We start from the raw sequence: 12,575 nt of genomic DNA on the forward strand, positions 1-12,575 counted from the left end.
GCTGCGTACCATGACTCGAACACAGTCACTGCCATTATAGTTAGATTTTTATCTCAGCACATCATGTGCACTCTGCACACAAACTTGGAAGGTGCTGACCAGTGGTGCACTCTAGCTGTCTTATTGGAATACATGCAGTATTGCCATGCAGTTTGTTGCATCACATGAGTTGCCCCATGCACACTGTGGCCTTGACACCTGTTTTAGCTGACGCTATCTTTTTCAAGTAGTAAATGAGGCCACTTATGTGTGCTTTTCTTTGGTGTAGAGGGTTTTGTACTGGCTGCAGTAAAGTGTAGAATGTCTGCTTTCATGGTAGCTACTGGTGTGTTTGTTTGCTGTAGACAGAAAGCACAATTTTGTTTCACACTTGCCTTGAGTGCGTTGCATAAACATACTGGGCTTATCCTTGCTCCTTGCGGTGCTCTTCAAGAAATAGTTTCTATCAGCCAGTTGTGCCACTATTTTTAGGCGTGCTTTATTCAACTTAGTAATAAAATTTAGAGCATTTCAAATTTAAGGCTTGGTGTGATATTGCATGTTGTGTAACAGCTGTTGGCACTTCAGATAAGCGTGTCTTTAAAGGGAACATGAAATATTTACTGAGAAAAGGAGATGAAGTTATAAGTTGTCATCACTCGTCACTCTACCGTTAAGACATATGAGCTAGCGCCATTAATGCCAAAGATATTGGCGATTAAAAATGGTGCTGCTCCCCCCCCCCCCCTTTCCCAATTCATACATTTCAACATGCCAGAAAAAAAAAAAGAGAACGGATTGGAACTGTGCCCTGCCCGTGAATATGTTGCATGTTGATGTTTAGTTTGCCTGCACCTGGTGGGGGTACGATGCTGGTAGTCTGATACACTCCATGCAGCTTACTTACACATGTCTTTAGAAATAACGCGAGTTCAATGCCTTGCCAGTCACTGGCTCTGCAGCCAACAACACAGCCGGGCATATTCATCTCGGGCGAATGCAAAAGACAGGCTAATGACTCCGGAAACACCAACAGAAAAATGTGGCCATGGCAAATTGGAACCATGTTTGCGATTGTGTAGCTACATGAGCAGACAAATTTCGCACTACTGGAAGTGTGCCTGTGACGTGACTGTAGCGGCTGCAGCGAATGGCGGCGTCTGGTAGCTTGTTGCTGACCATGACATCACAGGCACTCGTAATGTACACACGCTATAAAATACTTACAAAAACAGCCATTACGTGAGGATCAGTTGTCCTGCAAATTTTAAAAATCGCTGTTTTTAAAAATTTATCACTGGCTCTGTTTCAAGGATACATACTTAGTGTAAATGCTCAACATACTCGTTCTGCGCATTGAGCACATATACCGGAAGTGTTAAAACTGTTTCATAGTCCCTGTAAGAGAAAAAGTGTGTATTGGGGAAGATATTTATGCAAAGTAACCAGATGACTAGAACCAATTTCTTATCTCTGACTGGATTTTTGAATGTGAAATTTTGTCCTGTCACCTTTCTTGTTGTTTGCTTTCCATAGTGCATTTAATTTTCTTGAGAAGCAATATTGGCTGCATCATTTGACAGTAAAACATATATTAGTGCTGCTCTCCACATGAAACTTTCCCTTGTGGTTCTTGTGAGTACTAGTGTACAGGAATGGTGTTTGGTATTGTGTTAAGGCACAGAGCAGCTAGTGTGAGCAATAAGGTACTGGAGTGGTGTCTTCTATTATGGCATAAAGCAGCCAAAATTTTTAGTGTTTTTTATTTGAAACGCTGCCGTGTAATCCATGTCGTGTAAGCAACAACGGGTGTGCCACGACTGCCTTGTGGTGTCATGCAATGCATCTGTCTTTACAAGATGGGAAGCACACGGTGAAAAAGTTGGGGTAGGCAAATATATTCACTGTGGGCTTTGGAGTTCAGCTTTGTGTTGTTAGCCATGTCATTTCCATCTTCTTTGAATAAGTGAAATCTGAAATCTCGGTCAATGCCTCTTAATAAACAGAAGTGTCCTGGCTGTGTGCATTTCCGCAGTCCTGCAAGAAAAGAAATGGGCGCTGCGCTGTTGCAGTTATTTTATCTTGGCTGTTAAGCATGTTAATGTAAGGTGTGTTCAAGATTTCTGTATGTTGTTTCTGCTGACAGTGGCCAGATATTGATGGTAGGATTGATTTGATTTGTTGGGATGTTTCATACTCAAGCTTTTGCTATCTACGCCTAGAAGATATTTAGTTATGGGAGTTTACAGTAGGTAATGCCTTGGTTGTGCACCAGGAGTGTTTGGATTTTATTGGTGCTGGCTGTGCTGGTGCTGGCCACACTAATTTGTGGCTGTTTCATTGTCTATTTCTTAAGAATGCTCTGTTACAATAAGGAAGCTGCAAATTATCGAGATGAGTTATTTCTACATTACTGGAATGTGTGAAGAGGGCAGTAGGTAATTGTGGCTTGCATTGCAGTCATCCAGTTTTTATTTCTTGCTTAAAACATTACTGTAAACTGCGATTAGCCTGAAAGATTTGTATAACAGTGAGTGATAGGTTGGTTTATGGTTGGTTTATGGGGGTTTAACGTCCCAAAGCGACTCAGGCTATGAGAGACGCCGTAGTGAAGGGCTCCGGAAATTTCGACCACCTGGGGTTCTTTAATCCTGAAAGATTTGTATAATTGTGAGTGATAGGTTGGTTTATGGTTGGTTTATGGGGGTTTAACGTCCCAAAGCGACTCAGGCTATGAGAGACGCCGTAGTGAAGGGCTCCGGAAATTTCGACCACCTGGGGTTCTGCATCACACTACAGTAGAGTCTCGGTGATACGAACTTCGTGTTGATACGAATTCGCGAAATTCCCCGGCCAGAGTGCATTGTGTACAATGTGCGGAATTTCGGATGTTCCGAATTCTCTCCCTCGCCTCTACGGATGATACGAACGCTCGAGCCGCGACCGCACCCTCGAGCACTAAGTGCTGCCTGCACATCGCCGATGTCGCGATCGCTAATAGCGCTGTGCGCACCACGCGTAGTGAGCGGCGGTGCGCGGCCCGCACATCGCCAAAGTCAAGATTGCTAATCGCGCGGTACGCACCGTGCGTAGTGAGTGGCGGTGCCCGGCGGGCACATCGCCAAAGTCCCAATCGCTAATCGTGCGATACGCACCGCGAATAGTGAGGTGTGGCTGCACAGCAGTGAATAAATCCTGTCAGCCGTAAACAGTTCGGTGTGAAGGCATTTTTCATGCTTCTGCATACAATTTTTGTTCGTTTGGATGATACAAAATTTCGGGTGACACGAATTTTTTCGTGGCCCCGTGAGATTCGTATCACCGAGATTCTACTGTAATTCAGTAGTGGGTTGTGCTGGAGCAATGATGCAGCTGTGAACTAGGCCCAAGCTTTGTTTTTGCGCCTTTTCATACGTATAGGCTTTCTTTGTGTTTGTGGTAGCTGTGAAGCAGCGTTTGGTCAGGCAAGAGAACATAGTGAGTTTTGCTGCAATTTTTAAAGTGGCTGTTTGTGTTGCAGTGGAATGCTCTAGTGGTCACTGCAGGTGGCACCATACGTATTGCCAGCTTGGGCGCACAGACAATGCTAATGTGATGGGCTGCAGTGTGAAACCTTCAGCAGCCATGGTGCATCAGGTGTGACCATACACCTGGCAGGTCACGGATGATCCAAGATCCATCTTTGAAGTGGGCTTTGGCTGCTGTCATCATGGTCGTCATCCGAATTGGATGTTGCTGACTGCTGCTGTTCAAAGGGCAACTGAAACGGCACAAAAACCAGAAAAGGAAGAATTCCTTATATTGAAATTTGGCGATTGCTAATGCCGGGTGAACTCCTATTGGTCACTCAGTGGGATTGGGGAGGCTAAAGATGCGATTGAGCCACAAAAGGAACAGTGCGAAGGCGGTGCGTTCACCTCGGACTGACACGATGAGCGATGGCACATAGTCGTAAGAGGGTGAGGGCTCTAAGTGTTTGAGGCATTAGGCGTGGTTCTGTCTTCCTTTACTTTTTGCTTTGTCGTCGCTCTCTGCGCTGTCGCCTTGTGCTGTTCTCGCCAAAGTGCCATAACACTTGCACACAACTGGCGCTTGGCAAAGCCAAGCTAAAGACCTCTACACTTGCACTCTTTGTCGCAGGAGAGGCGCACCTAGCAACAAAAATCTTCGCGGAACGCTTCAGGCAGCGGCCAGCACTTCTCTTAGTTTCAATTTCCCCACGGGCCGATCACTTCAAGCTATTGCACCTGTGCCAAAGGGACCCTGGTTTCATTAGGTTGCTCTGCCATGAGCAGCCAAAAGTGAGAGAGGCCCATGCCTTGTAGGTTTTTTGCATAGTTTCAGTTGCTCTTTGGGAGGGAGACAAAATGCTGTTGTGCTGTGTGCCTGATGCTAACGTTGAATAGATTGTTGCCTTTGTATTCTTAGTTTAGTTTGCACTGCATATGAATGCAAATGATTCCTCTGTTTTGCTTCTTTAGCACAAAGGCCACTTTGCCAAATGTATGGCTGGCAATTGTGAAACTATAAACTTTGGATGTAATGATGTGGTCAATGTTTTTGTAAAGGAAAATTGAAGATGTTTGTTGTACTGCATTAAACCTCGTTGTAGCAAAATTTCACCATTAGAATAATGAATGTAATCAAGGAAATGTAATTACCTTATTATTATTATTATGTTAACGATGATATTTAAAACTTTTCGGCATCCACTCTGGAGTCACGCTCTTAGTTTCCTTGACAGTGTGCACCACTGCTGCATGGATGCTTCTTAGATATCTTTTCCTGTTTGGTTACAGATTGTTGTGTAAATTTTTTTCATATTCTGTTTAACATGTTGATTGGAGCTAATATCGTGAGAAAGAGAATTTCCTGTTCTAAAATTTAATACATACTACAGTCAAACCTCGATATAACGAACACACATATAATGAATTATTGAATATATCGAACTCTTCCGAAATATTTTTGTCAAACACATGTATTTTTAACTTCCTGTAGTGAACGCGGATCGGCATAAAACGGATATAACGAACTTCGCGACGCCAAGCCCTACCTCACTTTAATAGCAGGCGGCAGGCTTCGTTGCACTACAAGTGTGTTGTGCGGCGCAGCAAATGTTCAGGACTACTCGCAGGCGCTGACAGCGCCATGAGCACCACAGATGCCACGTCGGCATCGAGAGTTGACAGTCAAAGAAATCGTCCGCATCTCACAACCGCTGACAGCGCCGCTTCAGCAGCGGCGGCAGCGGCGTGGCTGTCGTAGCATTTTGTGGAGGATCTGTCGGTGGTCGTGTCGAGTGTGGTGCGCGGGTGTGTGTGGTGCTGTGATGACGGTGAACGTGAAAAAAAGAGGCACAAGCACAAGAGACCACGCGGACAAGTGCACAGAGTCTTCGGCCCCCTGCATTCAGCGACGTGGAGTAGGCGCTCTACAAATGGTTTTTAATGTCGGAGCTCGGAACATACCAGCGTCGGGGCCAATGCTTCAACAAAAAGCGAAAGACTTTGCCTGTATCGTCGGTGCCGAAAACCTCATCATCAGCTCCGGATGGCTGCAAAGGCATGCTATGACATCGTGGGCAAAATGATCTCTGGCAGAAGTGAGACGGCTAACTACTAGAGCATCAGGAAGTGGTTGGAAGAGGACTGTCCACAAATCCTTGCAAAATATCAGCCCAAGGACATCTTTAATGTGGACGAAACAGGTCTATTTTGGCAGATGCTACCCAGGCATACCCTTGACGCACGTGGAGAGCCTTGCCATGGCGGGAAGCAAGAGAAGGCCTGGATCACTGTTTTGCTTGCTGCCAACATGGAAGGCACTGTGAAATTGTGACTTTTCATCATCGGGAGATTTAAAACCCCGAGATGCATGAAAGGGTGCCGCATACTCCCTGTAGAGTATGCTTCCAACAAGAAATGTTGTATGACGCGTGAACTTTTCGCGAAGTGGCTGCATGCTTGGGACTGCGAGCGTGTGCGCAAGGGCCGCAAGTGTGTGTCCTTGTTGATAGCTGTACCGCGCACAACACAGATGTTGCACTCAATAACATAGAAGTTTGCTTTCTTCCGCCTAACTCTACAGCCAAGCTGCAGCCTTTAGATCAGGGCGTCATCAGGGCCTTCAAGGCAGTTTACAAGAGGAGACTGATTGACACTCTTCGAGTGAAGCTTCGTATGAAGCAGGAATTGAAGTCCGACCTGCTGGGAGCAATCCAGATGCTTAAAGTGGCATGCTTTCGGCACGCAGGTTTTGTTCCAGCAAAGGCCTGTGCATCAAGTCACTATGGTGATGATCCCAACGGAGCAGAAGCAGAGCTCTGCGAGCTCGATGAGTCCTGGAACGATTTTTCGCATTTTGTTGGTGACATGCCCGCAACAATGACTGTAGAAGACTTTGTAGGTGGCGACGACATCGCAGCGACCACGGCTGTACTGATGGACGCCGAAAACGCTGCGGAAGTCTCTGAACATCCCGCAGACAAAGCTCAGGCTGACCCTGCAGACAATGGGAACATTCCGATTTCACAAGAAGTGCTTGCTGCATTGGATTTACTGCGCTGCCACTGCAGTGCTATTGAGGGCAGTGGGTTTGCCCTTGTTGAGTGTCCACAAACTGTGAAACAGGGCTTGATACAGAACGCAATCGAAACAAAAAAGCAGGCCGCGATAACGCAGTTCTTTGCTCGTAAATAAATGGACGTGACCCAAGTAAGCACCCTCCGAGTTGATGTGCCTTCTCTGATTGACTTTTGCTGCTCTTGCATGTATTTTTTACAAAATTTTATATTACGAATTATCGATATAGCGAACTATTTTCCGATTTTTTAACTGTTCGTTATAACGAGGTTTCACTGTAGATATATATTTTAGAATGAAGTATGCTCTGTTCAAGGCAAAAAAATATAACTCTACCAAAAAACTACTACTATTCCCGTGGGCAAAAACGTGTTAATAAATTGCTGCCTTTCAACTTTGATGAGATGAGGTTTACTTCGTAATGTTAAGCCGCCACTGTGGCTCATTGGTTATGGCGCTCGGCTGTTGATTTGAGAGACGCGGGTTTGATCCCGGCCGTGGTGGTCGAATTTCGATGGAGGGAAAATTCTTGAGGCCCGTGTGCCTTGCGATGTCATTGCACATTAAAAACCCAGGTGGTCTAAATTTCCAGAGCCCTTCACTACGGCATCCCTCATAGCCTGAGTCGCTTTGGGACGCTAAACCCCCATAAACCATAAACCACAACACTTTTCCAAACCCTTGTCTTGATATGTGTGGGTAACTAATTAGCAATTCGGCATGTGCTGTACCTCTGATGCACTTCTACTTAATGATTTGCCTAAACTGATTTGCTTTTTTGTAACAATTTGATGCCTTTGAAAAAGAGAGAAGGCTAATAAGATTACCATGCATTATGTGTGGTATTCATTGGGTTAGGGTAAGGGTGAGAGCTTGTCAAGCTGCAATCCTAGACTTTTCCTCAGACTGCCTCACATTGTTCTTTATGCAAAGTAAAGACATTACGTATTTGCAGTGCTTTCGAACTGAAATCTGATTGCTCTAGCCAAGGTGATAAATCTTGATATACACATTCAGTTGCTTGTGTATGCATGTATGTATGTGTGCATGCCATGAAAGCTAGCAATGAAAAAGGGATGTGGGACAGCTTACTTTATGTTCTGTTGCTGCCGAGTTTCTGCGATGCCTTTACTGCAGTTTGAACGTGACAAAACTTGGTATGTGTACTGCAAAAATTTGTGTAAGGGCCACTCTCCCCGATGTGGCAGCTAATAATTAAAAAAAAAAAGCTGGTGAAGAGCATTGACATTCCATTTTGTATAGTTCTCTTTGTGGCGCATTCCTTGGGTGCTTCAAGAAGTCTTAAAATTTGTCTTAAAACGATGGTTTTCCCACAAATTGTACACATAATCTGGGTTCCACTGTAGTCAGAAAAATTGAGCGGAAAAATTCACCTTCTGCAAGGGCTGAACTGCATTAAAATCCTTGTAAAAAGCTCTCCAGCTGTTACAACGCCTATGTAATTCAACACTCTGAGACAACTGTTTGCAGTAGTGACTGCACTGTTCGTGACGCTACACAGTGCTGCCCTCTGTGCAAAGAGACACGAATGATGCAAGCACTGATTTGTGGTGCTGCATGCAGAGGACGTGACAAATCCGACGTGCAGCAAATGATGCCACTCCCTTTTGCTGCTCGATCCTCCTTGTTACTCCAGTGCCCCAGAAATAGGGAAGCATGTCCATTGCAGCCGTTGCACAAGCGTATGTTGTATACAGCATTCTGTATTTCCGCTGCCCTGGGCTCCCAAATGTATTAATTTTTAGAACTGTTCCTCATGGCCTTTTACTGTATTCTTAAAGGTTATAACCTTTTCATGTCCAAAGTGATTGTGATTAAGTGTGATGAGTAATGATTTCTCAAGGTAAAGCAGTGATTTTTTTTTTTTTTTTTGCCTTGCAGTTTTTCTCTGATTATAAAGACATTACTGAGGAAGCTTTACCAAAGGGAATGGGCTCATGAATGGCTCCTGCCTTTCTGCTTCCATTTTTTGTGGTGCTTAGTGTTCCACCTAAATGCGAGAGCTACATAGGCCACTGCAGCATGCAGTGAAAGGAAGAACTGTTCTTTGCTGTATCTGAGCTTCCTCGTCGTGCAGTAGATATTTTTTTTTTTGACCACTTTGTGGGCATAGTGCAATGTGAGCTTGTTGTTCCCTCGCGCCACTCGATGGGTGTGAACTGTGCATGTGTGCAATGCAGGACACCGAGTTCCCAGGAGTGGTGGCCCGGCCCATTGGGGAGTTTCGCAGTACGGCCGACTACCAGTACCAGCTGCTGCGCTGCAATGTGGACCTGCTCAAGATCATCCAGCTGGGTCTCACGTTTCTCGACGAACAGGGCAACACGCCTCCAAATTACTCCACCTGGCAGTTCAACTTCAAGTTCAGCCTCACGTGAGTGGATGGAGGCGCACAGGTGGTCTAAGGCCTCCTCGACTACTTGCAGAACTACAGTAGCACACAGTTCTTAGTGACTGTATTTAACGAATGGTCCCATGAAAACGCCCACATCATAGTAAATTCATTTGGTGAAAAGCTGGGAGTGGTCGTCAAACGACAGTTCTTCACAATTCCATGAGATGGTTAGCGCATTACTGCATGCACACTCGGGAATTTCAATCAGGTTCCTGTCGAATTTCGATGAAGGCGGAATTCTAGAAGCCCGTGTACTGTGCGATGTCAGTGCAGATTAAAGATCCCCATCCACAGGATAGCCGTTTGGAAAGAGCTTGCAAGCTTTCTGTCGTGTCACAGCAGCCTTCACACGCACTGGGAACTCAATTGCCACTACACTGCCAAGTTTCGTTTCTCGAGTATGCCCCAGGTGGTCGAAATTTCTGGAGCCCTTAACTATGGCGTCTCTCATAGCCTGAGTCACTTTGGGACGTTACACCACCATAAACCAAACTGTCAGGAATGTCAATGTAGAAGTGCTCCAAAATTGTTTGCCGTCATGATGGTGTGACAAGGTAGTAGTAGAGCCTCCTTATAAGCGGTGTTGTTGTGTGTGAAGAGGTTTTACCATACAAACTTGCGGACAGCAGGTGACGAGTACGCAGTTTCAGTATGCCGCGATAATGGAAGAACCACAGGGCAGGAATCAAGGGAAACGTGTCGAGGCTGGAACGGCGAGACACCTAAAAAAAAAAAATAGCGACATGTTCATCAGCATCCAAGCGGTGTAGGCTGTGCTTGGCTGGCTTACCTGTGCACAGCTGATAGCTGTCGTTGCTACAGTCAGCACGAACATCAGAAAAGCGAGGCCGAAACTATGCAGCCAGGCTATTTTTCGGCACCAGGGAGGCTGTGCCCTTTGATGATGGCCACACCTGCCATTGCGTGGGAGTTAGAGGTTCGTGGGGAACACTGCACTGTGAAATTCAGACTTTGGGAGGATGTTTGGACGATCGCATGCTGTTCTGGTCGCACTTCGACACAGGAGCCATCGGTAGCCAGTCTGAATTAACCGGTGTGAGTCCAGTTTCATTCAGATTGACGAGTTTACAACACCATAAACATACACAAACATACTTAAACATACATGCCATTGGCCGGGACCACGCTGGCAGAGTTATCCGGATTTACGACTTAACAGGGTTCAAATGAACACAATTTAATGTGTAGTGAAGATGACACTTTTCATGAAACTGCGACCTTCGTTCCAAAGGGGGAAAAAAAAATCAACTGAATCATCACACTCATTCGTTGCAGGGAAGACATGTATGCACAGGACTCCATCGACTTGCTCACCAACTCTGGCATCCAGTTCAAGAAGCACGACGAGGAGGGCATCGATCCGTACGAGTTTGCACAACTGCTTATGACCTCGGGAGTGGTTCTCTCCGAGAATGTCAAGTGGCTCTCATTTCATAGGTAAGTGGGTTGTCATCCTGGTGTAGCACTGTCATTGGCTGGGCGTTGCTGATGCGTAATTTCCTTGTGCTGCACATGCGCAGCGGCTACGACTTTGGCTACATGCTAAAGTTGCTGACGGACCAGAACCTGCCTTCGGAGGAGTCCGAGTTCTTTGAGTTGCTGCGAATCTACTTTCCGGCCATCTACGATGTCAAGTACCTCATGAAGAGTTGTAAAAACCTCAAGGGAGGCCTGCAGGAGGTGGCTGAGCAGCTGGAGGTGAGAACCATTGCACAATACCCTTGGGCACAAGGGGACAGGATGTGGGAGTACTGATGCTAAATTTCAAAGTTCAGATATCTGCTTGGTTCGGCCTTCATGGATGCACAGTTTACCTACAAAGGTTTTAGTTTTGTTCAGAGATTGGGCTTATTTTGTGGCCTCTTTAGGTTGCTTGCATGTCTGAGGTTTGCGAGCCTTTGCTATCAGAGGCCATTTTTGCTAGGGTGCCTGATAGTTTTGAAGGCCTTGGTACTGATAAGTGATTATTCTTTTCCTTGTGACTACCTGCTTTGACCAGAAGCGTGAGCTAAGTATTTGCCGCCACTTGACTCAAGATGTTTAAGATTTCTATCTTTATGTTAATCAAACCATCTACAGTAGGCGACGGGTAATTCGGACTTGTAGGATATTTCGGACCTCGATGAGGCACCGTCAGTCACCCCATAGAAGTGCATACATATTCGCGACAGATATTTCGGACTTCAAAAGTTTGAAAGTTCGATTTCTCGGACTAATTTCAGTCGCCTGCGGGCCGAAATCGGCCATTTTATCGGCTTTTCGCCGGCGCAAAAGGCGCCATCTTGGATTGAGGTGGATTTATGCTGCAGTTGGCTTGGCTTGACACTTTCGGTACCTTATTGTTGCCAGTAGAGGTCCCTGCTATCTCTGACACTTCAAGGTGGCAGTCGGATTGTCATCGCCGCCAACTTGCTTTCGTCGCCGACGTTGTCGCGGGCAGTTATCGCTTGTCCCATACGTTGAAAATTGGTTGTTGGGGGAAGGAAATTGTGCAGGAGCTATCTCACATCTCGGCGGGAAGGGATAAAGGAGGGACTGAGAGAAGAAAGGAAGAAAGAGGTGCCGTAATGGAGGGCTCCGGAATAATTTCGACCACCTGGGGATCTTTAACATGCACTGACATCGTACAGCACACGGGTGCCTTTGCGTTTCGCCTCCATCGAAACGCGGCCATTGCAGTCGGGTTCCAACCCGGGTACTCCGGATCAGTAGCCGAGCGCCCTAAACACTGAGCCACCGCGGCGGGTCTCATACGTTCGCCATTTGCCGTTTCATCACTTGGGTTTCTCTGACCACGTTGACCGAGTGGCGCTCAGTCTTCACAAAGTTACATCTGTTTGCCATTTTATGATTGCGTCCGGCGGTTTCGCCGCATTGAAAAAGTGCCTTATCTTTGTGTGTGTTTAACGAGCGGTGTGCTGCAGACTTAGGTTGTGGACAACATGGCCCCGCCGGGTCCGTCAAAGAAGCGTGGGAAGTATTCCAACTAAATGCGGTGACCTTGCTGTCTAGCGTGTACAGTGAAAGCACAACCTTGGCACAAATACAGGCGCAAATCGTTGCCAGCAAGAGAAATTTGTCGCAAGGTAAAATCAGTGACATTTTTAAGCCGTATCTCAAAAAGTGGTGTTTTTTTTTGTACTTCAGATTTTTCGGACTGTTCAATTATTCGGACCATTTTACGGGTCCCTTCGAGTCCGAAAAATCGGTCGGCGACTGTATATAAAATGCTCATTTCAGAATTGTGTGTAAAATACATAATTTGCATTTTAACTGGTGAATGTGTCTTCATGTTCAAACTTGTTCCACTTTTGGTATGTGGAATAAAATGAAGGAGTGGGAAGGACTCTGTTGGTGTCCTCTCCTGTAGAAAAAAAAAAGGAGGCCGCAGTGTGGCTTTGTATTGTTTGTACTTTTATTGTGAATTTTTGTTTGAAGATTGCATGCTTTCATATTCATTTCCTGTGTTTTTAGAATTAGAACTTCTGAATACCCTGCAATTAATACTGATTGCTATCATTGCATTTAGCCATGCTCATTAGTAGAGGGACCCTTCTAGCAGCTGGTAACTTGCA

The 12,575-nt window shown here is 45.8% G+C and overlaps 2 protein-coding genes across 4 annotated transcripts in view; one reads left to right on the forward strand and one right to left on the reverse strand.

Annotated features, from left to right (window-relative positions):
• The window catches only part of Polr1D (RNA polymerases I and III subunit AC2 l(2)37Cg), a 389,457-nt gene that overhangs the window by 40,682 nt on the left and 336,200 nt on the right, over window positions 1-12,575 (reverse strand). The gene's annotated exons all lie outside the window — the stretch shown is intronic.
• The window catches only part of LOC144129136 (CCR4-NOT transcription complex subunit 7-like), a 34,800-nt gene that overhangs the window by 6,104 nt on the left and 16,121 nt on the right, over window positions 1-12,575 (forward strand). Inside the window, exons 3-5 of one of the 2 annotated variants that reach the window (XM_077663067.1) lie at window positions 8,765-8,958; window positions 10,276-10,437; window positions 10,521-10,698. In XM_077663067.1, coding sequence (XP_077519193.1) covers window positions 8,765-8,958; window positions 10,276-10,437; window positions 10,521-10,698 — 534 coding nt within the window. Of the gene's footprint in view, window positions 1-4,119; window positions 8,959-10,275; window positions 10,438-10,520; window positions 10,699-12,575 lie in introns of both variants that reach the window. The other variant, XM_077663068.1, reaches the window with a different exon arrangement.

The sequence above is a fragment of the Amblyomma americanum genome, chromosome 4 (genome assembly GCF_052857255.1).
Source record: "Amblyomma americanum isolate KBUSLIRL-KWMA chromosome 4, ASM5285725v1, whole genome shotgun sequence".
NCBI lineage: Eukaryota > Metazoa > Arthropoda > Arachnida > Ixodida > Ixodidae > Amblyomma > Amblyomma americanum.